Source organism: Maylandia zebra, linkage group LG6 (genome assembly GCF_041146795.1).
Source record: "Maylandia zebra isolate NMK-2024a linkage group LG6, Mzebra_GT3a, whole genome shotgun sequence".
Lineage (NCBI taxonomy): Eukaryota > Metazoa > Chordata > Actinopteri > Cichliformes > Cichlidae > Maylandia > Maylandia zebra.
The window spans coordinates 36,716,046-36,743,761 of record NC_135172.1 but is presented as its reverse complement, the minus strand read 5'-3'; the positions used below and the strand labels follow the sequence as shown (position 1 = coordinate 36,743,761).

General features: G+C 38.5%; 2 protein-coding genes across 2 annotated transcripts; both read left to right on the top strand.

Annotated features, from left to right (window-relative positions):
* Positions 1-7,488: 7,488 nt before the first annotated feature.
* notum2 (notum pectinacetylesterase 2) lies at positions 7,489-15,405 on the top strand. The gene is made up of 12 exons (XM_004538931.3): positions 7,489-7,646; positions 7,738-8,065; positions 8,180-8,232; positions 8,792-8,887; positions 9,003-9,063; positions 10,763-10,875; positions 11,002-11,104; positions 11,473-11,661; positions 11,760-11,860; positions 12,708-12,855; positions 13,427-13,474; positions 13,920-15,405. The coding sequence occupies exons 2-12, from the start codon at positions 7,740-7,742 to the stop codon at positions 14,221-14,223; spliced, it is 1,542 nt and encodes a 513-aa protein (XP_004538988.3). The 5' UTR covers positions 7,489-7,646; positions 7,738-7,739; the 3' UTR covers positions 14,224-15,405.
* A 1,245-nt stretch (positions 15,406-16,650) lies between these two features.
* Positions 16,651-22,530, top strand: rps15a (ribosomal protein S15a). The gene is made up of 5 exons (XM_004538932.5): positions 16,651-16,788; positions 17,604-17,741; positions 17,982-18,061; positions 18,390-18,475; positions 22,397-22,530. The coding sequence occupies exons 2-5, from the start codon at positions 17,609-17,611 to the stop codon at positions 22,488-22,490; spliced, it is 393 nt and encodes a 130-aa protein (XP_004538989.2). The 5' UTR covers positions 16,651-16,788; positions 17,604-17,608; the 3' UTR covers positions 22,491-22,530.
* The last annotated feature ends 5,186 nt before the right edge of the window (positions 22,531-27,716 follow it).

The window sequence follows — 27,716 nt, the reverse complement described above, 5'->3', positions numbered from 1 at the left end:
TATATATATATATATATATATATATATATATATATATATATATATATATATATATATTAAAATAATGTCTGCACATTCTGGTCAATTCTTCAATCATTTAAAACCATCAGGAGATCATGTGCATTGTTTAGGTTCTTTTCTCAGTATCAAAAGGAATTTGCTGAAACACAGACTCAGAGATTGGCAACAAGAATTTGAAGAGAGCAATAAAACTTTACTAAACTGGGACTGTCTTGCTACCCATGAATAATTGCAGTTGTAAATCTTCAGCAGCACGAAAAATACAAATCCCTATAAGTCATAAGATCTTTCGGATACAGATTTTATTACTTCTTGGCTTTAATAGTTGGTGTTTGCCAGTAATAAGGCCTTTCTGGGGTTTATGGTAACTAATAGCAAAAAAGTACTTCTCTAGAACTGAGAGCACAAGGAATTAAGTAGATAGAATTTTGCTAGTAGTTTGATATGATTTAATGAATGTCTGGCAGCTTTCAACATGTGTTCTTTCTTTTTAATTCAAATACAATCACTTTTTTTTTCAAGAGGTGGTATATAGATATATATATATATATATATATATATATATATATATATATATATATATATATATATATATATATATGAAAGACTCTGAAAACTCTGAAGTTGCAGGTTAGTGAGGTTACTATCCTGTTACTAGTTAAATGTGAGATGTTTCACCGTGTTTCATGTGTTTTTTGTTGCCTATAACTTTTTATTTAAATGTGTTGCTACATCAAATTCAAAATGCTGCATTAATATCTAAAAATAAAATCAAATTTTTTAGCATTTAATGTCGTGCCTTTGTACTATTTTTACAGAAATATAGGATTTAAATAATTTGCAAGTCATTGCATTCTGTTTATATATTTTAAATTTACATCCATCTGAAGTTTTGGGGGGTTTTATAAATCAAGAGGAGTCAGTGGAGCTTTTCATCTACATCTGGTTTTCCAGGTCAACGGCCATGCTCTATAAATAGCAAACAGTAAACATTTTACTGTTCTGGGGTATGTCTGCACATACAGTAAATACCTGTGGTGTGATGTTACTATATGCTTTAGATCTCTGTTCTGCATTGAGGGACTAACTTATGTAAATTTTAGTTTGATCTGTAACACATTCATTTTCCCCCACCCTTTTATTGACATGTAAATGAGTGTAGTGTGCTCTGTGCATATGTGTATGTACAAATGCATCGAAATGCCTAAACATATTGGAAATCTTTTGGGTTACTGAGGGGTGTGTGGCGTGAAAGAGTGACCACGTGTTCACATCTTCACACTGTGAAGTGACAACACAAGATGCAAAGGACTGACATCACTGGAAGCTGGAATTTGTGATTTATGGCCTGCCGTGCAGTGCCAACCACCAACGGCTTTGGTGAGAGAAAAACACATCAAGGTCAGTCTTCTAGGAAGGTTAAACTGAGCAAAACCTAAAATTCTTTAATTCATATCGAAAAACTGTTATCCATATTCAACCACATACATTTCAGAATGATTTTCAGTATATAGAACTGCAACATCAAAGAACTTTTAGGTGAAGTTAAGTCTGGAGTATAGATCTATTTGTGTCTGTGAGTGCAACAAATCTTTCGTTCTGTCAAATCCACCGAATCAGACAGTAAGTATGAAAACTGGCTATCAAGCAACGTTTCATGTAAAATGTAAGTTCAGCAGAGACCCTTCAACAAAAATGAAATGGATTGTTTTGACATCCCTATAGCATTTCCAGTAATATTGCTAAGTGCATATGATTCATGAATTGGCAGAATATTTTGTATATATATGCATGACTGTAGAATCAGTATGAACATAATACTATGCTGTTTTTGTGATTTAACTGCTTCATCATGATCTTTGCAAATAAAACCAAAATCCTCAGCTGGAAAACTGATTTCTGGGGCACATACCTTTAAACCCTTTTTACATGTCTCCCTTTCTCTTTAGCATCCACAGAGAATCCTAAACTATAGTAGATGAATTCTTTTGGAATTTTAATTAGGGATGCACCGAATGATCCCTTTTCATTGTGGTATAAAATATATGATTTCTTTAATAAGAAATATATGATTTCTTTAATAAGAACTATTTTATTTAACTGAAATGTATTTGAATCAATGGAAAATGGACATCAAAATGGACATCTAGGTCCCATCTTCTTTTCAGATGGGACCTACACGTGGGGTAGTGTGATAGTTTGTTGATGAAGTTGTAGGACTTGTGTGAAGGACTTATTGTTGAGTGCGGAGTTGAGCATGGCGTGACCCCTCCACTGGTATCAATCAATATACTGACAGGCATGGTGGCTCATCCAGCATGACTCCAAGGCCACGCTGCTGCTCCACTATGTCATGAGCTCCAAAGATGCTTAAAGCTATTGACTCTAGCGCAGCTTGACACCCTCCCTGTCCCGCACCAACACAACCATCCTTCTATCAGAACCAGTGCCCCACTTAGGTAAGACACGAGCAAAGCCATTGAACTGCATAGTGTAAAGTCAGTAATTAAAGCTATAAATAATTGTATATAAATGTAAATGGGCGTAGCCACTGTGACTTCAGCCACTTATTTGTGTATGTCCATTTTCAATAATTGAAATTTGCATTAGGGCCTTTTCATCATGTCTTCCTTGTCACCAGAGGTGACCATATTTGGATGAGAGAGCAGTGCTAAGTGAACAGCTAATGCTAGCTATCTTATTTAGATAGGTGCATTCACAGCTGCTAATTAGTGCTAAAACCAAAGTATTTGCATTAAAAATCTGCCAAAAGTCACCAAACCAAACCTGTTTCAAATCAGCTGTGGTGGTAACAGACAACCAGGCTAATCAGATTTAACCTGCAAACACCTGTCACTCAGAGAGGCTACAACCCTGATAATGCACAATTTTAGCCTTTATAGTTTTCAAGTCCAGGAGTTATAAAACCTGCTTTTATAAAAGGAGAACATGGCTTAAAAAGTCTGTAAATATGTCTATGTAACTATAGACTGTAGCTATATGTCATGGATACTCACATTTCTATGATGCTTTATCAGCCTTACTGACCATTCAAAGGGCTGTAGATTACAAGTTATATATAAAGTGTACATTCATACAGCAATTTTGCAATCTATTGCCAAGAACAGACAATCACCAATTAACATGCATACATATATTTGCACTGAAAGGCTTAAAGAAAGGTCGAGGTAAGAGTTCAAACCCAGAACCTTCTTTCTGTCAGTCAACGTGCTAATCACTCCACCACCGGTAGATCCACTTTTGGCTCTCGCCGTCTTGGTATTAGTGAAGCTGAATGTGTTGAACAAAAGTGTGAATGCATAAGGTCTGGTTAATCGCTACCTTACAAAAGACACACCATAAAGCATGACCTTCTTTATTGTCCTTTCTGACTAACATCAGAAATCATAATTACAAAATGATCATTTTCTCACAGCCACAGTCTGAATTGAACCAGAAGGGTCTGCTTTTGCCGGCTATTAGAAAGAACAGGTTAAACTTTTGGGTTCACCTTTTAGATGTAGAGTCTACATTGGACTTTCCTATACAGTTTTTGAATTTTACGTGGGGGTGGTGGGGACGGGTTGCTCTTGCAGCTAACTTTAAGTGGTCATTCTAGGAACTGTTAACTGTATTCTTTTTGTAATGTCTATATTGACTTCATTTTTCAGCCCTGAGTATGAACTTACCAGCACGTCGCTTTATTTTAGTATTTACTTTGTATATGATATTTAAAACATCTTCAGCAATTAATGCAAATCTAAAAGAATATTTAGAAAGTGTAAAAGTCCATAAAAATAATAATTGTACCTCCACTGATTTAAATTGTTCAGGGAAAAACAGAACGTGTGCAAGCTGTGCAACATCAGTATGAACTTCAGTAATACAAATCTGCAATATGCTTTCATGATGTGAAGCTTTTAGTGTTCTGATCTCCGTTTGCCCTTTGTACATCAAAATTTTCCTTGTGGAATTCAAGGAACTTACTTGGATGAAGTTGTGTCTGAAATCGGAATAAAGTGCACACAGAACATAGTTGGCTGTGAAGGGATCAGCAGAATGAGCTGCAGTGTGTCAAAGCAAACAAGACTTATTCATTAGTCATCTATCCTTTTCTGTATGTTACATTACACCCCCATCCCCCAGAATTCAACAACTTGTATTGCTGCTGCTTACCCTCCTCAATTTACTGTGATGCATAAGCAGCTTGCAGAAGGTTACCGTGCAAGGCCTCTTAACACCTGGTTTAAGTAATAGTTTTTCCCACCCCACCTGCTAGCCTCCTGCAGTGGCTCAGCGCTTTACACCGATCCCGCTAAGGCTCTTTCTGTCATCCTCACTGATTGAATGGAGAGCTCTGGCAGTAGTGCTCTGGCCAAGTCTCATATCTCTTGCCTGAGGCTCGTTTTCGTGTCGCTTGTAAAGATGCCACTCTTATCACCTATTAATCATGGCCCTCGATGTCCAGCTATGCCCTCCACTGCTGGTGACAACAAGTGATGCTCTTGCAGATTTTCAGATTACATGCAACGTGAAAAGGAGGCTTCAAGCTACGATTAGGTTTGGATCATAAACTTATTTAAAGTTTTGCTGGTGTATTGATGCAGCCCATGAGAGTTTTAATTATTCTAAAGAAAAAGGTTTACTGTAAAAGTTGGAGGGCTGGATTTTATACTTGTTACGCGTGGGTCGCAACCTTTCTGTGCTTTAGTGTAAGCAATGGAATTTAGATCACGACAGCCGTCCCTGGATCGTTGTTCTTTGAAGTTATCAGCCGTCAAATATTCTCGCTCATGGCTGAGCCCTCAGCTCTTGTGGTTGGTGATGACACACATGCACAGTAGACAAAGTGCCCGGACCACCCGAAGCCTGAGGTATCCTGACCTTGGAGGCTCGCTGTGAAACATAACAACACAAGGGGAAAAAGAATGCCTTCTATGCTGCACAAGGGGTCAAGTTGTTGTCCCGGTCAGGGTGAAGTTCAACATGTCACACAAGCCCCTTATGTGTTATCTACAATGTTTGTCTATCAAAGGAAAAATACACATATGATAGGCTCCAGAAGCATGTCTGGTCTCACTCATAGTGTGTGATTGTGGTGGTCTGGTAGTGTCTGCTGCAGAAGCTACAAAGGGACAAGACTGAAATGCTCTGGGAGTTGAATCAGTCAAGATCTAGAGCACAAATTCATTTTGATCCGCTGATCTGAGGCCTGTACTAAAAAACGTATCACTCTGTCCAATCCCATATGAAAGAATAACAAAATAGCAGCAATGCCATCTCTCTGTTCGTGACATTCTCGCGAAATGGTGATAGATTTACAGCAACTTCTTTCGTTTTTTAGCTATTTGAGGTATCTGTTAAACAGATTGTTGCATTGATTTCTGGGAAGACAGATGGTGGTGTGCATGCTTCAAGACAACTGAAGGAATGAAGAATTGTTCAGCTCGGTAGATCAAATTCGGTATAGGCCTTAGGCTACATTTTTATTGCGTGTAGGCACATACGATCTCAGACATATTTTTGAGTAGCTTTGTTTTGTTTCTGGCCATAGTTGAAAGTAGATAAAATAGAACGAGGTGCTTGAAAATGAGACAAAATACCATTTTTCATGCCAAAGCAATAAGACAAACCCAAGGAAAACTGTCTGCTTTGTTTGTAAGTCTTTAAATGGTTGGGTGATTATTGCAGACAACATATTATATCATTGTATCATATGTACATCCAGAATGCATTCAGACATGTGGCTGTATCCTGATAGAAATGTTTATATACAGGATGAACCTTTAAGATTTAAATCATTCCAAAAGCATCTAGTTGCTATTTTACATTGATTGTAAGTGTGCTGTTTTCTGTTTGTACAGTTTTCCAATAGAGATGTCAATTTGCCTTTGGCATAATGTATTTATTTTTCTCTTCTTTGCTTTATCATTCTGAAATGTGCACCCTGCAGTCTTTTCAGCCCAGACTACCCTATACAGCCCTGTGCTGCCTTGTGTAGCCACTGGCCTTCCAAGCGATCATTATTTGCTTTGATTGACACTCTGGGATGGTGTGCATTTCATTGATGAGAATTTTAGAGCTCTGGGGCTCGTGATCCTTAGTGATCGGTGGTACGTCACCCTGCAGCCATCCCAGGGGCGACAGCTACAGATCAGTTTCAAATACTCTGTCGCTTTCATCACCAAAGGCAAACTAACTTAACCTGACAAACAGAAGTCTGCAAAGCTGTGGGTAAAGTTACCATCAGTGCACAAAACCTTTAATTCTGCAGGATAGAAATCGCTGAACTTTTTTAGCTTGAGTGATTAGCCCAAGACAAGAACCAAAAGGAGGTTAGAGTATATAAAACTGCTTCAGCAGTCCTCCTTTAATTGTAATCAGCGTCTGTAGATCACAGAAATATGGTAGGATAGTTAAAATTAAGTCTTACAGTGGAGCTGTTAAGTGTTAAGTGGTATCATCTGCATAAAGTGCTTGAAAATTAAACTGAACTGAAAATTGTGCGAGGAATTTACAAATCTTCCTGCATTTGAGTTAATAAAAATAATATGCTTAAATAGTCAGATTGTCTAATGACATAATAAGCTCCAAAGAATTATCTTAATGGGGATTTTGATAAGTAGAAGGCCTTAATCTCCCCCCCCCCCCCCCCCCCACCACCACCACCACCAATTTTTTTACAAAGAATAATTTGTGTGCTGCAAAGGCCTGACCTTTTATCTTAAGTTCTTTAATAACACTAATGATTTTATTAAATGAAGTAAAGGAACAGAAGCTATTATTCTTTAATTATAATATGTTTTTCTGTTAATGTGCCTTTGAAAAGGACTAAACCACGCTCCTATACTTTATATTAGTTATGTAATGACTTTACCCCAGTAAATAAATTGTTAGATATCTGTTATTCTTGTAAAACTGAGCGTACTTAAAAGAATGAGGCAATGCATAATGCGTATGGTGCTACAACCAAGAAGAGTCTCCTCCACCTGTGCTTTGAGACTGTTGACCATGCGGGAACCTTACGGTACGACTGATTCCCATGTCAGAAAATGTTTGAGGTGGGCGCTCGAATGACCTCTGGGTCACATTCCATGCAAAGCGACTGTGCGGTCATGCTGACCATGTAGATGTTTAAATAAGAAAAAAAAATGGCAATCAGCAGCGGATGGAGGGGGGAGAAGAAGGAGGTTAGGGGTAAAAAGAACTTGTGCATGAGGTACGGTCAGCTGGGAAAGTGCTTGAAGGTGGGTGTGTGCAAAGAATTGAAATATGTTGAAGAGATGCGTGTGTTATCTTTTCTCCTCACCACTAACCATCCAGTACCTCCCCTTGCGGTGTGTCGTCACCAGATGATCTCAGGGCCTGAGAGGAGCTGCAAGAGAAAATGGGAGGAAATCTGATCCATATGGTGGCACTATAAAGGTCGTCGCTGATTTGCAGCCTTCATCAAAACCTGGTCAAGACTTCATCACTTACTCATGACTAGGACCCTCCTCTCGCACCTTGTCACAGTGCACTGAATGTCTCACCAGTCTCTCTCTCCAGCAGAACCAGTTATCTGCCTGACCCTTGGGGTGAGGGGTTCATTGCAGCAATCTTCAAAACTGATTCTTCTTTGAAAGGTAAAGTATTTGCAAGTTGGAAAGTTTTTGAAGATTTCTCATGTTTTGCATGAATTAATCAGCATGTCCCTAATTTTTTATGTTGCCTCAGATATGAAGATACTGGGTCCATTTGTTTTCTTGCTCTTGCTTGGGGGACTGTGGTGTCAGAACAACCGTAATGCTAAAGCTACTGGAAAGTCCACAAAGAAGTCTAGTGGGATCCAACAAGGTGATGCTGGCCAGTCTGCCTCCGCAGCTGATGTTACTTCAGGAAGCACTGGAAGAACTGGAAGCACCTCCAGAAACACCGGAGGCTCAGCCGAATCAAGACAGGAAGGTGCTGCAGGGACTCGTGGAGCTGGACAACAGACAGATGATATGAGGCTGCACTACCTCACAAACACACAAGTTACATGTAATGATGGGACAGTAGCTGGGTGAGAAGTTCTGGTTGTTTTTGCTCTTTAATGTCTGTTTCCTGATTGAGTCAGTGATTTTACAAAGATGGTTTATCTTCTGTTTCTCCTCATGCTCATTCATTTGTTCTACAGGTTTTACCTAAAGGAATTCAGAGGAAGCCGCCGATGGTTGTTATTTCTGGAAGGTGAGTATTTAAAACCCCATATGGTTAATTTAGTCCCCTAAGGTCAGTTTGTTTTAGCGTGACACCCGCTCATTGGAATCTTAATGTGGATGTCATCTTGTCCTGTCAACTTTTTTGGTTGCTGCGTGTCACAGACTTGAATTGAGGTTAACACCGGGGGAGTGTCTTCCAAATTTACTTGTACTCTGATATTGAACATTTTCCTGCATGTTACTGAGTGACAAATCAGCAAAAATGAGCAATCTGCATGCTGACAGTTTGTAAATTAAAGAGATCATTCTAGTCTTTTGCTCAACTGTGAATTATTATTGTTATTATTATCTTTTTTCAATTTTATTTATATAACACCAAATCACAACAACAATTGTCTCAAGCTGCTTTATATTGTAAGGTAAAGACCCCATAATAATACAGTTAATGCATACTATGGTCATGTTAGTGTAGCAGCCTGCAGGTGCAACCATTGCTTTCACCATTCCTCACAGGCCTGTGTGATGGGCTAACAAGGGTGTCCCTATCTTGGATGTGAATGTCTAATATTAGTGTCTATTATATTTAGGTGGCTGGTGCTGCTACAGCAGAGAGACCTGTGATTACAGGTACCAAAATATCCCCCGACTAATGAGCTCATCGGGGTGGCCTGAAACTAAAAGAGGTTAGTCAGCCGACAGTGTTTCAGAATGCCTTTCATAGACGTTTCCACAGAGTTGCTTTCTTTGACTAGTGAGGCAAGTGGACATCTGTTTAATGAGCGATTGTTGGATTTACAGGAAGTGGAATATTATCTTCTAAAGCTGAGGACAACCCACACTGGCATAACACAAATATTGTGTAAGTACCTGCATAGATGTGCTTTGTATTTTTGCGGTTAATGAAGGTGTATAAAGACAACTTTTTCTTTGTTCCCATAGTTGTTGTATTAATTAATTTGTGTACATAATGGGAGACACTGCAGGGGAGTAGGATTAAACATTCAACTTACAAATATGAAGATTGTTATTTTTTTGTATTATAAATTTTCTGAACTTTGATGTTTGAATATGTAAATGAAGTGTTATCTTACTAAATAGACACTTCATAAACACATGTTTGTACATCAGAATGAAATGTTTTTACATCAAGATCTTCTGTCACTTTATATATATTGAAACCCTCTTGACAGAAAAATAATTTTTAGGGAAGAATATTCAGTAAATCAAGATATAATTGGTAACATTTATAAAGAATGTCTTTGTAAAAACCTTCGAAAATTAAAAAAATTGGACTAAAACTAAGGTTTTCTGCGTGTAAGTGCTACTGAGTATGTGTATTTTCTATGGATTCTTTACTCATTCTTTAAAGGAGAAAAGTTATAGATGTTTTTATTGGATGTCATAAAATTTCTCCAGTTCATCGTGTGTCCTTGGGCAAGACACTTCACCCGTTGCCTACTGGTGGTGGTCAGAGGGCCCGGTGGCATCAGTGTTCGGCAGCCTCGCCTCTGTCAGTGCGCCCCAGGGCAGCTGTGGCTACATTGTAGCTTGCCATCACCAGTGTGTGAATGTGTGTGTGAATGGGTGGATGACTGGTTGTGTAAAGCGGTTTGGGGTCCTTAGGGACTAGTAAAGTGCTATACAAATACAGGCCATTTACCATTACTTACATTGAGAAAAAATATGCTGAATAAATATTCACAAATATCTGTAAACATCCAGGCCAAAACTGAAAACAGCTATATTAAATTAAATTAACTTAAATTAACACATAAATGTGCATTTTTTTCTGTGCACTAATCTGAGAAATGCTATAAAAAAAACTTGTTTTTAGCTGTAAGGTCGCTTCCTGAAGCTGTTTTAGGTGATTTTTTTGTGTGTGAAACGTTGGATAAAGTGTCTAATGTTACAGTTCCTAAAATGATTGTATCGAAAAACAACAACAACAAAAAGGTTGCATAATCAGGGATTCAGCAAACATATCTTCTTAATGCAGCTGGTAATATGCTTGACTTAAAAAGGATTGAAAACACAATTCCTTGTGCGTGCAACACTTTCAGTGACCCTTTTTATGTCAGACAAGATTACTTAATTATGCAGCACAACAACAAAACTGTATCACCGATTAATGACGAATAAATAATTTATTTTGTTTTCTTTTCCCTTTCTTTCTTTCTTTTGAAGATTGTTTTTTATGTTGAAATGTCGAGGATGACTTTAGTGATCGCACAGCCTGAGGAAAGAAACGTCTGAAAAGTCTGGTGGCACAGCAGGATATATACTGCGTGGTGAACTGGCATATGCGTGTAGTGTTTTGGGTGATATTTTTAACTTTCCGCTTTCATCCATGCAAGCAATTTTAATCTTTAATGATAAAGTTTCGTTTCTGAAATTCAGCAACATGCAGGCTGTGTGATCAAAATAGAGATTTGCCACTTTCTGATATATGACAGAAGTTGTCAGCTCCAGCCTGAGGTGATTTTTATGGGGGAGGGAAGAAACCAACTTCAGGGCCTCCAGCTTTAGTCTAACAAATGTGATTGTCTTCTTTATGGCAGATTCATCCCTTACTGTTCCAGTGATGTGTGGAGCGGCACTGGGCCTGCACCAACACCCCCTTCCAGGCCAAGACAAGGCAGGGACAAAGTCAGAGATAGGAATACAAATGCAAGTAAGTTTCCTCAAATCTTTTACAATAAGGTAACCGTAGCTCCTTTGGATACAAGAAAACATGTATTCTCTAAATGTTCAGTTAATTAGAGAATAAAAATCTTGTCATACTTGTCTTCACTATCAGCTGAATATAACTTCATGGGATCCCTAATCATCCGTGAGGTCATCAAAGATCTCATCCCTAAAGGAATCAAGCAGGCCAAGGTTGTCATGCTGTCTGGTAGCAGGTGAGTTTGTTTTATTGTGCTCTGATGGACAAGAGTCTCTGTACCATCTGGACCGTCTCCATATCTACCATTAAAGTCCTATTTTGGGTGCATCCTCTTGTCAACAATGAAGATGTTTACAGTCAACTGTGATCAGTGACATAATGTTTATTAAAGGGCCTTGCCCAGTAATGGTGCACATTCCTCCCAGGTTAGCAGCATGGTTCTTGAGACGTCCCTGGGCCCTAAAACAGGATCAACTGAATGTAAAACCTGCTAAATGTTTACTTTCCCGTTATGAGCTGGCATGCACTGTCAGTTTGATATCCTAAACAAAAATGTCACCCTCAAAGCCAAACTATTTATTCATTTTCTTGGCTCCCCTGCAGCGCTGGTGGAACAGGTGTTTTGCTCAACATTGAGAGGGTGGCCAGTCAGCTCCAGCAGCTTGGTGCAGAAGCTCAGGTCCGAGGCCTCGTGGACTCAGGCTGGTTTCTGGAGAGCAAGCAGCAAAGATCACCAAACTGCCCTGAGACAGTTTCCTGCTCACCTGAGGATGCTATCAAGATTGGACTCAGGTGAAGACAATATTTAGATCTCTTCCTATGCCCGATGTAGGATTTGGAAATCATATTATTCGTGAATTTTATTGATTAACTGTGCATTATTATCTCAGGCTGTGGAATGGGGTTGTTCCTGACAGATGTCGGCAGCTCTTTAAAAGAGGGGAGGAGTGGAAGTGCTTCTTCGGTCATAGACTATACTCTACTTTGACGTGTGAGTGTTGACTGGTGTCTTTGTTTATGATGATGTTTTAAATTTAAATGCACACCATATGACATGACTTGAGCAGTTCAGAAATAATGAGCACTGACATATTAGAACTGTGAATTTCCTTCACTCAATCAGTGAACAGACTGATTCCCACGCTGATGACATGATAAGCCAATGTAAGTTCATCTGGACTGCATCATTTTTTTAGAGGCCTTCTGAATATTATAGCCCTCGATGCAAACTTTTAAGATCTTTATTGTCACATATATGGAATTTTAAAGTTGCTAAATCAGCAAAGCATATAAAAGCACGTTTAGTCAAAATCTCCAAATCAGGGTCTGAAATTAAAGAAAAGAGATTTTCTATGTAAATCTTGAAACTCTAACTGCTACGCTGGTGCGTAAACTTTTAGATCATGACATTCTGAGTTGTATTCACTGTAATCATTGAAAAGGGGGCCAGTGTGGCTAGTAACAGTATGTTTAACTGGTGGATTTTTTCATTTTGGCTGTTAAATATAAAAACTTTTTAGAGACTGGTCTAAATAACAAATTTAATCACCAACTGAGGCCAGCGCAAAAACCTGCAGATCTTATGAAATTGTACACACAGAAAAAAAAAAAAGATCACGAACATGGCGGTGAACATAAATCCAAAAGACCCTACGTAGCTCTTCAGGTAGTTCCTGACTTTGTGTGTGTGTGTGTGTGTGTGTGTGTGTGTGTGTGTGTGTGTGTGTGTGTGTGTGTGTGTGTGTGTGTGTGGATACAGCTTAATAACTGGCAGGAAGTGACTAATAGACTTGATGGAATTTACTGATTTGATCAACTAAATGTTATTTTCCCTACAGCCCCTGTGTTTATTGTACAGTGGCTGTTTGATGAGGAACAGCTGAGGGTGGAAAACATCTATATAGGGGGACAGAGCATGTCTGAGGAGCAGTGGCAGTACATACAGAACCTGGGCTTGGAGCTCAAAAACTCCCTGAGAGATGTTACGTAAGTTCCGTAGAACTTATCATATATTGACGTCTAAACATTACTAACATTAACAGAACATAAAAACTGTATGTTTAGCACTCATTGATTTCCAGCCATTTCCTGAAATTGAAATTAAGCCCTTTCGACAACACGGAACTGCTTTTTAGTGTTTTCTTTTAATATTCTTGACCATTGATAGTGGCAAATACAATCATTCGTTTTAATAGATCAGGAAATCAATTCAATCTACAATTTATAATTATAAAAAAATATTTTAAAATAGAATTGGTGACTTTAACAAAATGTAATAGAGCTTGCAGAGCAGTGGTGGTGAGCTACTATCCACTTTCCATTTGTACATTTACATATCAAAGCCTGTAACTGTTGAGTGAACTGCCAGCCATTTAAAACAGCAGACAATCAAATTCTATGTTAACATCCAACAGTTCCTTGACGTTCTCTGTGCCATCTATGCATTCCTGTCAAAAGTCGTCATCACGCAGTGACTAGATTCAAATCTTACTATAGCTAGTTGAAAAATAAATCAAGATGGATTTTAACAAATGCTCTCTCTTTGCGTGTCTTTTAGGGCTGTATTTGCTCCGTCCTGTCTCTCCCACACACTAATTACCAAAAGGTAAGAATGGATATTCAAGTTCACCTGGCACCCTTGTTTTTTCTCCCCAGCAGTCATATCTACCCAGTGAGCTCATGCTGCTGTTTTTGTTTTGCTTGTTCATCAAACCACATTGTCACCAAATGCCACTTCACACTTTCTCTAGCCTCCCAGTACCACTTTAACATAGAGATTATTTAGTTGTTCACATGGACATTGATGGGTCATTGCAGTCTTGTATAAGTATACTTAGTTATGCTGAAGTGGGTGCAATCAAAGTCAGGAGCTGAAAGTTCAAGGTCTTTTGTAGCTTTGTATGCTGCAACACTTGCAGTTGCAAACCTTAAAGTAAAACAGTTTCCTGCCATTTGCCCTTTTCTGGTCCTTAATTACTAACTCTGACAACCTTCCCATTTTTCTTTCTTTATTTCTAATTCATAACTTCTCCTTCTTGTTGTTCCTAAAGTAACTGGACAAGTTTTCAAGTTAGAGGCACGTCTCTGCCACGTGCCCTTCAATGCTGGGACAGGAGTCTGGAAGCAATACGTAACAACAGGACCCCGGCTAAAGGATGTCCTTTTCACCTCGTGGATTCCTGTCAGTGGCCACAGTGTAACCCCACCTGCCCAACTTTGGTGGATAAGACCACCCAGCAGGAGCTTACCTTGCTCCAGATGCTGGTAGCCATGGGTCTGGACCTCCAGAGGCTGGGCCTGGATCCCCAGGGAGATGCAGATTCTCTTGTCAGCATGGTCAGGAATGGTGGCTAAGTGTGAAAATTTAGGGTACACGAAAGGTTAGCCAGAGGCTTAATAGATGAAAACAAATGTGTTGAAACTTTAACGTAACCATAGAAATGCTGTAGAAATCTGGTTACTATGTCTTGTGCTACTCAGCATTCCATTATGCTCCACATGACTGTTCACTTTGAGACTTGGCTGGAGGGTATGTCACTGCATCTGGGTTTGAATGGTTTAGTGGGCCCTCTACTGGACACCAGTGGAAAGAGGTGTTGCAGCTGTACTGATCAACAAGCTTAGTGTTTAGCAGATGGCTGTGCATAACCTCCTACAACACACTTTCAGCCTGATCACTCCACAGGAACATGTAACATCAGAGCATGGTAGTAGAGTTGTAATGAATAGAAAGTACCTGAAAGCTGACGGAGACACAAACATTTTGCTCAAACAAGATAGAAATGCTTTTGTGTTCATGCAGCTTTTAGCAGTTAAACTTTATACTCTTTATCTACAGTCTGTTTTAGTTATTCACTGATTTCCACCATGCATTATTGAAAAATACAGAATCTGTCAAATTTCTAGTAATCAGATTACTACATAATAATACACAAATGAGCTAAATGTTCAACTTTTTTGGCGAAAACATATCAAAAAGTTTCACTTACTTTTACTCAGTAATTTTTGGTGCACTTAGTTCCAAAGACACTACCGATTTTGGTGACTTAGTTTGAGTGTGTAGATTCTGATGCTATGCTGACATACATATATTTATATATATACATATATTACATAGTATCTATACATACTTTCTATGCATGCAAAATAGAAATGTGATTAGTTATTGTAATATTTCTGTGTAGGGCAGACAAAGGTGATCAGTGACCTACCACAATAATTTGTGAGTTTATTCAAGGAAAAAAACACAGTTTTGACATGTGAACTTATTAATGTAAAAAAACAAAAAACAAAAAACGCTGCAGTTACTCACTGCACAGTTGTGACAATCTATGTCTAGTGACATACACAGACATAATGCAACTAGTATTTCATAGGGCTTAATATTGCAGTCCTTCATTGTTGTTAAAGCATGATTTTTCATAATGTTGTGCTGTTTTTGCATTTACAGATAATGCTGTATCTGTATGTTTTAATTTCCTTTAGGTACTGCAATAAGGGTGTTGCACGTGTCAAAATGTGGAATAAAAAATATGATGTGGATCTGAGAGTTTGCACTTTGCAATCTGTTTTATTATACTCTTCACAGAGTCTGAGTCAGAATACACATTGAGAAGATTCAATAATTGTTGAAAGTATATTTTACAGTTTCCTTCTATGAGGAGCACCAAGTCCATAGAGACTGTTAGCAAATGTGAGAACAGCAGAAACAATATGAAATAATGACATAAATGATGGTGTTTAATTCAGTTCAGTTCAATTCAATTCAGTTGAGTTTTATTTGTATAGCTTTAAATTGTAAGGATTTATTGTAAGGTAAAAAACCTACAATAATACAGAGAAACCACCAATAATCAGATGACCCTCTGTGAGCAAGTGCTTTGACAAAAGTGGGAAGAAAAAACTCCCTTTTAACATGAATATATGCCCCTTTTTTCTTTACTCACCACCAAGGTAGCACACTGGCTGTACTGTCCTTCAAATTCCAGGCTAAGATAATCTCTGAGTCCTCATTTATGAGAATATTTAAAAAACAAAAATCAGAGTCTTATTTGCCTAATGACCAAAAAAGTGTTCCTTGAAATTGGAAATTTTATTTGCAACGGCGTCGACAAATCTTACTAAGTAAACACAAGAACAGGAAATGGCGTTGTTTTTAGTTAGTGTGAATATTCACAAATTTGTCAACATACAACCATGACCAGACATATTCACTGAGACATGACATTGAGAGTTAATTGCCTTTCCAAGTCTTCAATTTACAATATCTATTCTGAACTTCAATATTTTCCCTGGGCAAAACAAACAAACAAACAAAATATAATTTTGGCTTCTCTCGTATTTCCTAAGGGGTGGCCAGATCAGATGGATCTGCATGTTTTATTATATGCTGGATGCCCTTAGCCAGGTTTAGGACTGGAAATAATAATAATATTGTGTACATACTCATGTATATTTTCATATTCATATATTTTCACTTTTAAAAGCACTCATAGTTAAGCTCCTGGATATTAATGCAGTACACTCATCGTCCCTTGGGGACACTGCTTTAAATTTCACATTTATACAAAGCGCTTAGGGACACTTGACAGTAAAGTTATTTATTTTTCTGAATTTCATCTTTGTTTGAGGTCGAAGAAAGTGGCCCACTTAAGCCCACAACTATAAAAAAATAAGACGATTTTTCCAAACCTGCCAAACAAAATAAAATATTAGTTACTTATAAATGTCAGACTTCTTATAAAACGCTGGCAGTTTTCAGGGACAAAATAAACATGAATTTTTCGGTACGTGGGCATTGTTGGGGGAGTTTGGGCTTTGGCGCTGTGGGCCATCTCGGCTTGAAAAAGTCTCGACCTTTTTTCCCATAATGCACTGCAAGATTTTCGTACTTCCTCTTTCCGCCATATTGCAGAACCGGTAAGATGTGTTTTTACATCGTCACCTTCAATCTTTTAAGTATCTAAAGCATCATATTGTGAAATAATCCATAAGTGAGTCCATTTCGAAGTCAAAGTTGGTAGTAATGATTTGGGCTGATTATGGTTTCCATTAGTGAAGCGGATTCATAATTTTTGTCCTGTGTTAGCGGGACTGCCTGGCCCCGGGAATTGGTGCGTTCAGGGCGGCTTGATGGCTTGATAGCTGTTAGCTTTGCTCCCAGTTATGCGAGTTTCAAATGTCCAACGAATAAGACATTTTAGCTGTCCGTACAGGTCTGTATGTGGTACATATTGTCGATAATATTTTGACCGTTGTAACTGCAGAACTAAGGGCACTACTTACTGTGGCGTTTGCATTTGGATAAGCTAAGTAGCTAATCTGAGTGCTCATGAATGACCATGCTTCAGTGGAAGGCTCCGTTTTTCCTCTCTTAGTGTAACTGAAGCCACAGCATTACTTGTCAAGAGTAAAGTGTGAGCAGTATTTAACCTGCCATCTCTGGAAAATATTAGCCGCCAGGCTCATAATTGTAGACGGAAGGAAAAGGGTCGGCATGATTCGTGTTAGCAAGGTTTTGCTAACTAGGCTTTCTTTTACTTAAGTCCTCCTTTGTAGTGTAGTGAGCATTTTTGTCAAATTCACTGAGTTGTTTTTTTTTTTTGTAACGTTTCACCATCAGTGTTCTAGTGTAGTCTGTAGAGCGTCGATGGTGATGATACTCACTAATTTCCTTCTTGTCCAGGCCTTTGGATCTAATGCTAAAAGTCTTTTTTGTGTGTGTGTGTCCACAGGCATCATGGTGCGCATGAACGTTCTCGCAGATGCTCTCAAAAGCATCAACAATGCTGAGAAGCGTGGGAAACGTCAGGTCCTCATCAGGCCCTGCTCCAAGGTTATTGTGCGCTTCCTAACCGTCATGATGAAGCACGGTGAGTGTCATTATGTTAAAGGTGTGTGCGTTCCAAGTTGATACTTTATGCACCACATGCAGTTGTAAAGCATCTTGAAGGGCTGACTGCTTTGTTTGTGTGTACAGTTGGTAAAATTATAACTTCAGTTTAATTTGAGACCTCTAGAAGCACCCTGATGTGTTTAACTTAATGTGTATAATAATTATGCGCATTAATAACGTGTTTAACTTAATGGTCTTTGTCATTTGTGCCTTGCAGGTTATATTGGTGAGTTTGAGATCATTGATGACCACAGAGCCGGAAAAATTGTTGTCAATCTCACAGGCAGGCTGAACAAGGTAAATATAACCAACCTGCACTGTTATTCATGTCACTTCTTTGATAGTTTTAAACACATGCTTTGTTTCTTTTGCTATGAACGACTGAAGGAAATATAATTTTATGTTAGTGCCATTTAAGTTAACTTGGGTCTTAAAGGGCTTCTAGTGATAATGGCGACAGAGAAGCTGTTTCTATACAGTCTTTACAGTTATGTACCAATAAGTCAGTGGCCATTGTTTTCATTTCGATATGTTAAACTTGGTTTAACTCTTATCATTGTCTAGCCTTGCTTGTAGCTTTAATGCTTTGTGAATGGAGTCTAAACCACTCTTTCTCTCTTGTCAGTGTGGCGTGATTAGTCCACGTTTTGATCTCCAACTCAAGGACCTGGAGAAGTGGCAGAACAACCTGCTGCCCTCAAGACAGTTTGGGTGAGAACTATTTGTCATCACACTTTGAATGCAAAAACCAATAGAAATGAGCAACCAGGCATTTCTAAGTGTATTTTGGCCCCTAAATGTCTCTATATGATGAGTGAGGCTCTGGTTTGAAAGGTGTGCCATTTGCTCCTCTGATGCCTTCTCTTTGTTGGCCCTGCCTGACAAAATGGTGTAGTTGGTTAGTGTTTCAGGTGGTTAACTGTGTCGATCCATATGTCTCGATTTGTTATGAGTAACTGTAGCATAAGTATCGCCGTTTGTCGCTTTTAAATGTTTTGGGCACAATGCAACTGGACAAAGATTTATTTTGTATAAGGCAGCCACAAGTGGATGTTTTTATTTATTTTAAATTGCACTCTTAATAGTTTTTCAGACAGATCAGAATCAGAATACTTTATTGATCCCTGGGGGAAATTATTTTTTGTTACAGTGCTCCATTTTAAACCAACATTAAGACAAGACAGACAATACGCTAACTAAGAATAGTACAATATATACATATATATACATACATACATACATAAGTCACTTATAAATAAATATTTGGAAAAGAAACATGTGTAGTTGTAGCAGCAAACAGTGTGTTAAGTGGATGCGTTGTACAGGGAGATGGCCACAGGCAGGAATGATTTCCTGTGTCGTTCAGTGGTGCTTTTCGGTAATCTCAGTCTCTCACTGAACGAGCTCCTGTGACTGACCAACATGTCATGGAGTGGGTGGGAGGTGTTATCCAACATTGTCTTTATCTTGGACAGCATCCGCCTCTCCGACACCACCTTGAGGGAGTCCAGCTCCATCCCCACAACATTGCTGGCCTTACGGATCAGTTTATTAAGTCTGTTGGCATCTGCGACCCTCAGCCTGCTCCCCCAGCATGCAACAGCATAGAGGATCGCACTGGCCACAACAGACTCATAGAAAATCCTCAGCATTTTCTGGCAGATGTTGAAGGACCTCAGTCGCCTCAAAAAATAGAGACGACTCTGGCCCTTCCTGTAAAGTGCTGTGGTGTTTTTAGCCCAGTCCAGTTTATTGTCAATATGTGTGATGTGTGACTAGTACAGAACTATACTAGGCCCATCGATCAGATGGCTACCACACTGTTTCTGTAGTCCTGCACACATTACATTGTTAATGTGTTTCCCTGTTGGTTGGATGATCTGTCTGAAAGATCATTTTACGATCTGTTACAGTTGTGATCTAGAGGGCAGAGAGGACATTGCTGCTGTCTCAGCCTGTAGCTGAGTTTAAAGATATGCAGCTGATTGAAGTGTCTTCATAAAAAAAACAGCTTTAAGAAGCATTAAAAACCTGTTTAATGCTTCTTGAGCAGGTGGTATGATAAAGTACTCTAATTGTCTTTTTACTCAAAGGTTTTGATGTAGATTGTGCTTACAGTAGGGCTGTAATTTAATTTTATTTACAATTTTATCTCCAGGTACTATGAAAACAGGATGAAATGACTACTTTATTTTTTACATTCATTATTGCTTCCCTTACCCATGTTTTATAAATCACTTGTGTACATTTATTTTACTCTGTCACTCACAGTTTAGTCTCACTCTAATCAAGATGACTAAAAGATTTAGTTGTGAAGATCTAGCTGGATGAAGTAAAACAAGGTTCCTGGGGGTGAGCGTGTCAAAGGATCCTTAAGTTTCCTTTGATTCCAAATTGCTCAGGGTCACTGACTTTGTCGGTGTTGCTTTCAGTAGCGAATGACAGTTGGCCTTCAGCTTTAGCTGATAGTTGAGCTGTTCTCCCCCATGGTGGTTCTCTGAGGTATCCAAATGTACTTTTGGCTGTGTCGTCTCCTTTGTCTGCGCCCTCACCCTCCGCCCTGTATTGGTAGCAGGCCAGAAATCTGTTGTCCTTGCGACACCAGCTTTATCATTAAAAACATCTCTAAGGCCTAACTCACGACTACATAACAGCATTACCAGCAACTTTTAAATTAGAATTTTTTTTCACTGTACAGATCAAAGAAATGGCTTCAGAAAGCAGAGCAATAAAGACTTTTTAGTTATAGTTTTTTTTTTTTTTTTAAAAACATTACCCACCTTGACTCCACTGTGGCATTACTGTGTCTGACAGAGAGGGAGGCTGCAGCTGTTATCATATGTGTGGCTGGAAAAGAACTTTGGCTGAATTTTTATAACAATTTTGGTTCCCACACATGCCCCTTAATACGTTTTGCAGATAACACTCCCCCAATTTGAGTGACACCTCATCACTGTTGAGGCCTAAAATCTGTTCAGCCAACTTGGTGTCACCCCTGTGACACTCCCCCTCCTCCTCTTTCCTTTTTTTCTTTTAATCAAGCAACTGAGAATGAGTTGGCTTTTTTGGTGTCTGTCCACTGATGAGGCAGCAGCTCCTCTAAAGACTGCATTTAAAGAATTAAATGTCCTAAACTAATAATTACAGCTTTTTTCTTTTTCTTTTTTTAATGGTAATATGATGCAGTGTCCCAAAAGGTTGAATCTGTTCATCTGGATGTAGCGTTTTCAGTGGGAGAATCAACCTTTTGGGATTTACTTACCGGGATGATTGAGCATACATTGAGACATGATGCAGTGTGTTACCTTATCCTGAGGTTAAGGCTACATTTAGCGTTTTGCTTTGACAAATTCCATCAGCATCAGACTCGAGAGCACAGACTTCACTAAAGCAGCCAAGCATACTTAACTGCTTCAGACATGTATGTTGACCATGTACATGTATGATGTTGTGACATCTTTTGCAGACAGTATATTGCTTTTAGCGACAATGTCAATAAATGTGGCAAATAAACTTGTGATTATTATGCTCTGTCAAGCATGACAGGAGAGCACACATCGTAAAAGCACATCAGTATTAGAATGTGGGTGTTTTACACCTTTGTTATTGGACAGTAAGGAATTAAACAGCAGCTATGTTTGAACAAATTAACACTGCACCGATTGTCTACATACTTACCAATGTAACTCCGCTCCTTTGTAAGGGTTTGAGTGGTTGGTGTTGGAAATAAAGGGCATGGTGCGTGCCCTGGATGGTGTACAGTTTGTACTGTTGTTGGCTCTCTTGGGTGCATTTGGACTTAATTAGGAAAGAACGAAGTATTTTCTTTCTACACCATAAAATCTCAACAACGGATTAATTTTAGCAGACTTTAGTACTAAACTCCAGCAACGCAAACACACTGTAGCACTTCACAAACTTCAACCAGCTCTGAGGTGAACGAAAGTCTGTTTAACTTTTAAAGACCTGTGCTCGTAGAGCTTTTGGGACAACTATGGGTAATAACTGTGAGGCAAAATATTTTTATACTTTGCTGGAAATGCAACATTAACAGCAGCACTTCAGAGTCCCATATTTTACTGCAAAGTATACGCAGACTCAAACTTGTTTTTACAAAGAAATATTTGGTAAATTTTGATTAGAATATTTTCGTATGTGGACACTGAATTTGAGCCTAAGCTTTTAATTTGGGAGATAAAGGTCTTTGTTTTTGGAGATCCTTTTGTTTTTGAATGGAAATGCCAAAAATGAGCGTGAATAGGATCGAGATTGTTGTGACAGTTGTAGTTAAGCTTTGATGTGTTAAATGCAGTTGCTTTTGGAGCATGAAATCCATAGTAACCTGCAGACATATTGGGCCCAGTTTGCATCAGCCACTGACTCTCTATTAAAGTATGGGTTAATATTTCAATGGGATTTTTTAATAGCTTTATTTGAATATTTTGCAGCTTCTGTTTAGGTAAAGCGCAGAAGGGTAAAATATAATGTAATTTTGGGAGTTCTATATAGAAGTTGGTACTTTTTCTTGTTAAACACTCCCATAGCTGGCAGCAGTTTCACTTAATGTTTTGGAAGATGCAGTCATAAATGTGCTGCACATTTTAATGCTCTGTTTGACTCTTGTTTCCATAGATACATTGTGCTGACCACCTCAGCTGGCATCATGGATCATGAAGAGGCCAGACGAAAACACACAGGAGGCAAAATCCTTGGATTCTTTTTCTAAAATGTAAAGAACTGCAAATAAAAAAAACAACCAGAGGAAAGCTGGCAGGCTACTGTGATTTCTTACGTACAGTGAAGTGTTTGAGCCAGGACTTGAAGTGTGTGCTGTTGGCGGTTGATGGTTTGATTTCTTTGATAACTTGACATGTCACTGTGGCACTACAATTAATGTTACTTAATCATAATTGTACAAAAGTAGGCTCAATGAGCAAAACAAGAACATGAATCGTGTTCAAAGGTTTGAACTACCACACAAACCACATCAACTCCAGAAATTGGAGATGTATAGTAAAGTGGCTTCAGATAACAGCTAAGCCTGAAAGTCCACAAAGAAACCCAGTAACTGCTACAAATGCAGTGCAGACAAGACAAAGTAATTTTTCAACCAGTTTGTTCCTCGGTCAAAGCTCCAATTGGTTTGAGAATTGAGAAAGTGATGATCTATTGATCAGTCTGCCCGCAGGCATCGCCTGAAAGCATGTGGCTGCCTATTGAGACAACTAGAAACCATTTACACAAAGTACGAGTGGTTGGATTTTGTTGTGACCTGGGAACAGACCCTAGAGGACTTCATCCATAAAGCTATACGCTGACAGTGGGTAGATATTGAGTCTGGGCTCAGGAAAAACCTCAAATAAATACATCTGTGCCGTACATGTGCCCCCCCCTCTAATGGCTATTAGAAGCTGCTGAATCTTTGCTATAGATATAACAACTTGTTTGAAGGGGGAAAAACAGCCCCCCTCCTTTTGCCTTTGCACACACTGAGACTTTTCCTAGGAATCCTTTGTGTATTTGGTCTCGTCCCCATCCTCTTTGAGTATGGCTGCTGACCTTGCATAAGACACTGAAGAGACAAGGTAACAGGCCTGCTAATGCAACAGTTCTGTTCAAGTGCTTCTTGTGCGCGAAGAGCACACAAACTGAATACCTCATGGGTTCACAGCACTTAACTGCTATCTTGTAAAATGGGGGGGGGAAACAAACTTGAGCTGGCCCATGTTTTAAAGGTTGGGGACATCAGGCAAAATGTGCAAAGATGAGATGGAAAGGTATAACTTAAGAAGTTGAACTGTTTGGATGGCTTGCAAAAAATGTGATATTACACAGACTCAAAGGCAGAACCAATTATGCCACAGGGCAGCATCCAGTGTGAGCTGATGAAAGACACTGGTCATGTTGCAATTATGAATTCAGTCTGAGAGCTTTGCCACCTCAGATGCCTTCCTCTCCCATGTCTTCTGCTTAAACACAACTTTCTAATCATACAGAAATACATTTAAAACAATTTCTAAAAGAGCACTTGAATAAATCATCAGGGCTTCAGGGAAATTTGCTCCCCTGGGAACAGACTTAGTAAAAATTTTAAAACCTATTCCTTGCTCACTATGGATTTCTGGCATTTGCATACCCGTTTAAAAGAATAAGCAATAAATGCTGTTTTTCCCTTTTTTTTTTTGGCTACAGGTATAAGCTACTGTATTTCATTGGCCATGCACTTGCAATATGCAAATTGATAATAAAGTTAAATTTGTTACAAAAATAATAAAAAATGAAATACCATAAGAATTACAATCATTTCCCAGAAAGTTATAAAAGTAATTCAAAATTAAGTAAAACCGGTTTCACTTTCAGAAAAGCTCTGTAAGAACTATCTGCACATTTTCATTGTAATTAACAACTTGTGTTAACATTTAAATAATATTTGCTAGCACAAATTGTTTATTACTCAGTACACTTTGTTGGGATCTGCATAATTTTAAAAAAGGATGATAAACTGAAAACACCTCTAATTACGTGTTATGTGCTATTTAAACACCCTTTCCTATAAACCCCAGTTTATTGCGGGTGCTATAATTAATGCACTAAAGCTAAGTGGTCATAACCAGTTCAGGCTTGGTCATTTCTATATCGAGACGTTACATAGTAATCTCTTGGGGCTACTTTTAGGACCCCCTCTTACATTACTTGGTTTCACCAAATCCTGCAATTAGCCCATAACCCCCCCCCCCCCCACACACACACACACACACACACAATGTGTTACTTTTTGTAGCCCCCTCGCTGTAAAATCCAACTACAGGCTGTTAAGATTATGGCAGTTTATTAATTTGTCTTTAAAAGTCAATGACAAAGCCCAGATTCTTTCTGCTGAGTCAGTTTGCTGGTTTGTTGTAATGTGAGTATGGCATCCTGTATTTTTAACATAACTAAGCAATTTACTAATATTTCATGGTAATTATAAACCCGTTTTAGCCCCTCAGATGATCCGTAGGAGTAGCTGCAACCCCTTGAAACAGCAAGAAGAGAATTAAGTGCCTGGGCTCTTTCAAACTGAAAATGGCTTGGGGGAGAAAACACCCGCGGTTAGAAAAGTCTTTCTCCGTCTTTCTCAGTGTTTCTGCCACAGAGACGGTCTGTTTGAAGACAATATGTCACTGTACATCTGGGGATTGGGGTCCACATCCTGGCAGCCTCCAACATGTTTCTCCTGTCTTCACCATATGTCAGCTGGATCCCTGAGATGTCCCCAAAGGCTTTAGAGAACTGCAGCAGAGGAGAAGTGAAGATGTGCAGCTCTCTAAACAAATAGAATACATTAATACCGTAATAAAAAGTCTGCTGTTTGGCCTGCTTTGATAGAAAGAGCCAGAGGCAATGTAAGTGCAACTAGGTTGTGTCTCTGTGAGCCTTTGTTGAATGTATTAGATACAAAATATTGTTTTTGTGAAAGCGTGATGACATGCTTATGTACTGAGGATTTTCCCTCAAACTTCTTACTATAGAAACTGTGTAAAATTAAAAAAAATAAACTTTACCATAAACGAAACTATTTTACCTGCTGTTAGACCAAAGTACAAATGAGTAAATTGAGTCACAACTGTGAAAAATAAGTACGACCCAGAATGAGTCATTAATGCAGTGCTCGCGTTTAAAGCTGCTATATAAGGAAAATTCAATTACACAAAAATGTTGTAATGTTGTTCTGTGGAGGCTAACATAGCACACCTTTAGCACAAGCAAGTCCTTGTGTGTGTGTGTGTGTGTGTGTGTGTGTGTGTGTGTGTGTGTGTGTGTGTGTGTGTGTGTCCACCACAGAGATGTTTCTCAGCACATAAGAGGAGATTCTGGCCATCTGAAATCCCCCCACAATATTTCCCTGGGATTAAAAATGTAGGCTTCTTTTCTTAACTAGGCCATTTCATTATTTCTTTCTGAGACACTCCTTGGTGGATTCACCAGTGTGCTACAGTCTGCTAAACTGCTAAGAGGCCTGCTTCTGATTCAGCTTCAACTTTTGGATGTCGCCTTATCTTTAAGTGCTCTTTGATGTGATGCAGAATTCAACAGTTGCCAGAGTTTCCTGTGGTGAATTTCAGTGCTCACTAGTCTGCTCTTTGGATTAAAAACAGTAGAGCAGCTAATCCGGGACAAAGTGAGAGTTGTTTGAAATTTAAGCCTCTTGTAGATGATTTTCATTTGGAGATTTTTTTTAAAAAAGATTTACTTTTTAAATATTTATTTATATAATATTATCGCATTTGCAGAATGTTTAATAGATTTTTTAAAAACTTTCTAACAAATAAACGACAGATATGAAAAAATAAATAAAAGTAAATATATTAGTAACTTAACATTAGATTTTTTACTTGTAATCTGCATTTCTAAAACAAATTCATGCACAAATCTAAATATGTAAAACACAGACCTTAATGACCTGTTGCACCAATCTGATTGAAAGGAAGCACCAGCAAGAGAGGAAACAACTGTACTGTAAAGTGAAGTGTGATAAATGTTATTACAAAGAATTTGGTCGTTCCTAATCAGCTCTTCTTAAATTTTAGAAAAATGGCAAACAAAGGAGGAAGTTATAAAAAGAAAACATAGGGGTAGATCACATATCAGATCACCAGGACAGAAAACACAAAGCAATGACTGGAAAATGGAAAATGCACAATAAACGCAAATGGGAAGAAACAGGAGTCAATGTTTGTGATAGATCTGTAGCAAATGGGCTGAATCGAAAGGGATTTACACATAGATAAACCAAAGGAAAGCCACCACTAACACCTTAACAAGAAAACCCCCCAAAACAGGTCCTGTGGACTAAAGAGCAGTGATCGTGGACTGTGGATGATTGAATGAAATTGATCTTCACTGAGGGATCGTGAATCTGCGTTGGCCAAGAACATGATACTGGATTTTTTTATGTCTGCCTGAAAGAAACAAGCATACTGTCTCACTCGTTTATGATATGGGGTTGCATATCAGGTAAGGGACAGGTGGACCTTAGCTTTAAATGCACAAATTTACCCAGAAGTCTTGGACTCTCTAAGATTCTATTGATAGAAAGTGAGTTTGGCCATCGTGAAGTCATTTTCAGGGTATTAATGCATTCTTAATAGAGCAGAGTTTTAAAGCAGTCCAGAGCTCAATCCAATTAAAATTTATGGTAGAAACCAAAAAAATGTGCATGACAATGGTCCATTCTGCAAAGCTGATCTGTCAGCTGCTATTTACAAGCTGGAACCAGCTTGATGGAAAATATTGTTTATCATTCATAGAGTCCATGCCTGGGATAATCCAGGCTGTCATAAAGGCTGCAATAAAGTACTAATTGTGATGTTTTTGTTGATGATTTCAAAATGTTTGTCTCCACTTGATCTGGAGGAAAATATCTATCATTAAGTAAAATGGTTTTATTTGAGGTTTGAGGTATTTTTTAATGAAGTGCTATTAAACAAAACAAAAAAACATGTACCGAAACAAAATAGTTTTGTGGCATACACGCGATTTATCCAAGTGTGGTCGTTCCATCATTTTTACCAGGGGTTGTATACTGTGGTGGGGTCATTCATAAAGTCTGAAAGGACGGGGCATCAAAACAATACGGAAGAGGATTAGGGCCACTGGAAAAAAAATCTGAGAAAAAAGTCAGAATTCTGACTTTAATCTCAGAATTCTGAGATTAAAGTCAGAATTCTGATTTTTTTTTCATCAATTTTTTTTTTCAGAATTCTGAGAAAAAAGTCTGAATTCTGACTTTTAATCTCAGAATTCAAGAAAAGAAGGGGAAAAAAAGACGTGCCCACTTTATTCCCCCCAGTGGCCCTAATCCTCTTCCGTAAAACAAAGCATGTTGCTCTACAGTCTCTGTGTGAAACCAAACCCACGTGTGAAATAATAACATTAGTGTAATGGCGAGAATTCTAACGGCCTGCTTTTT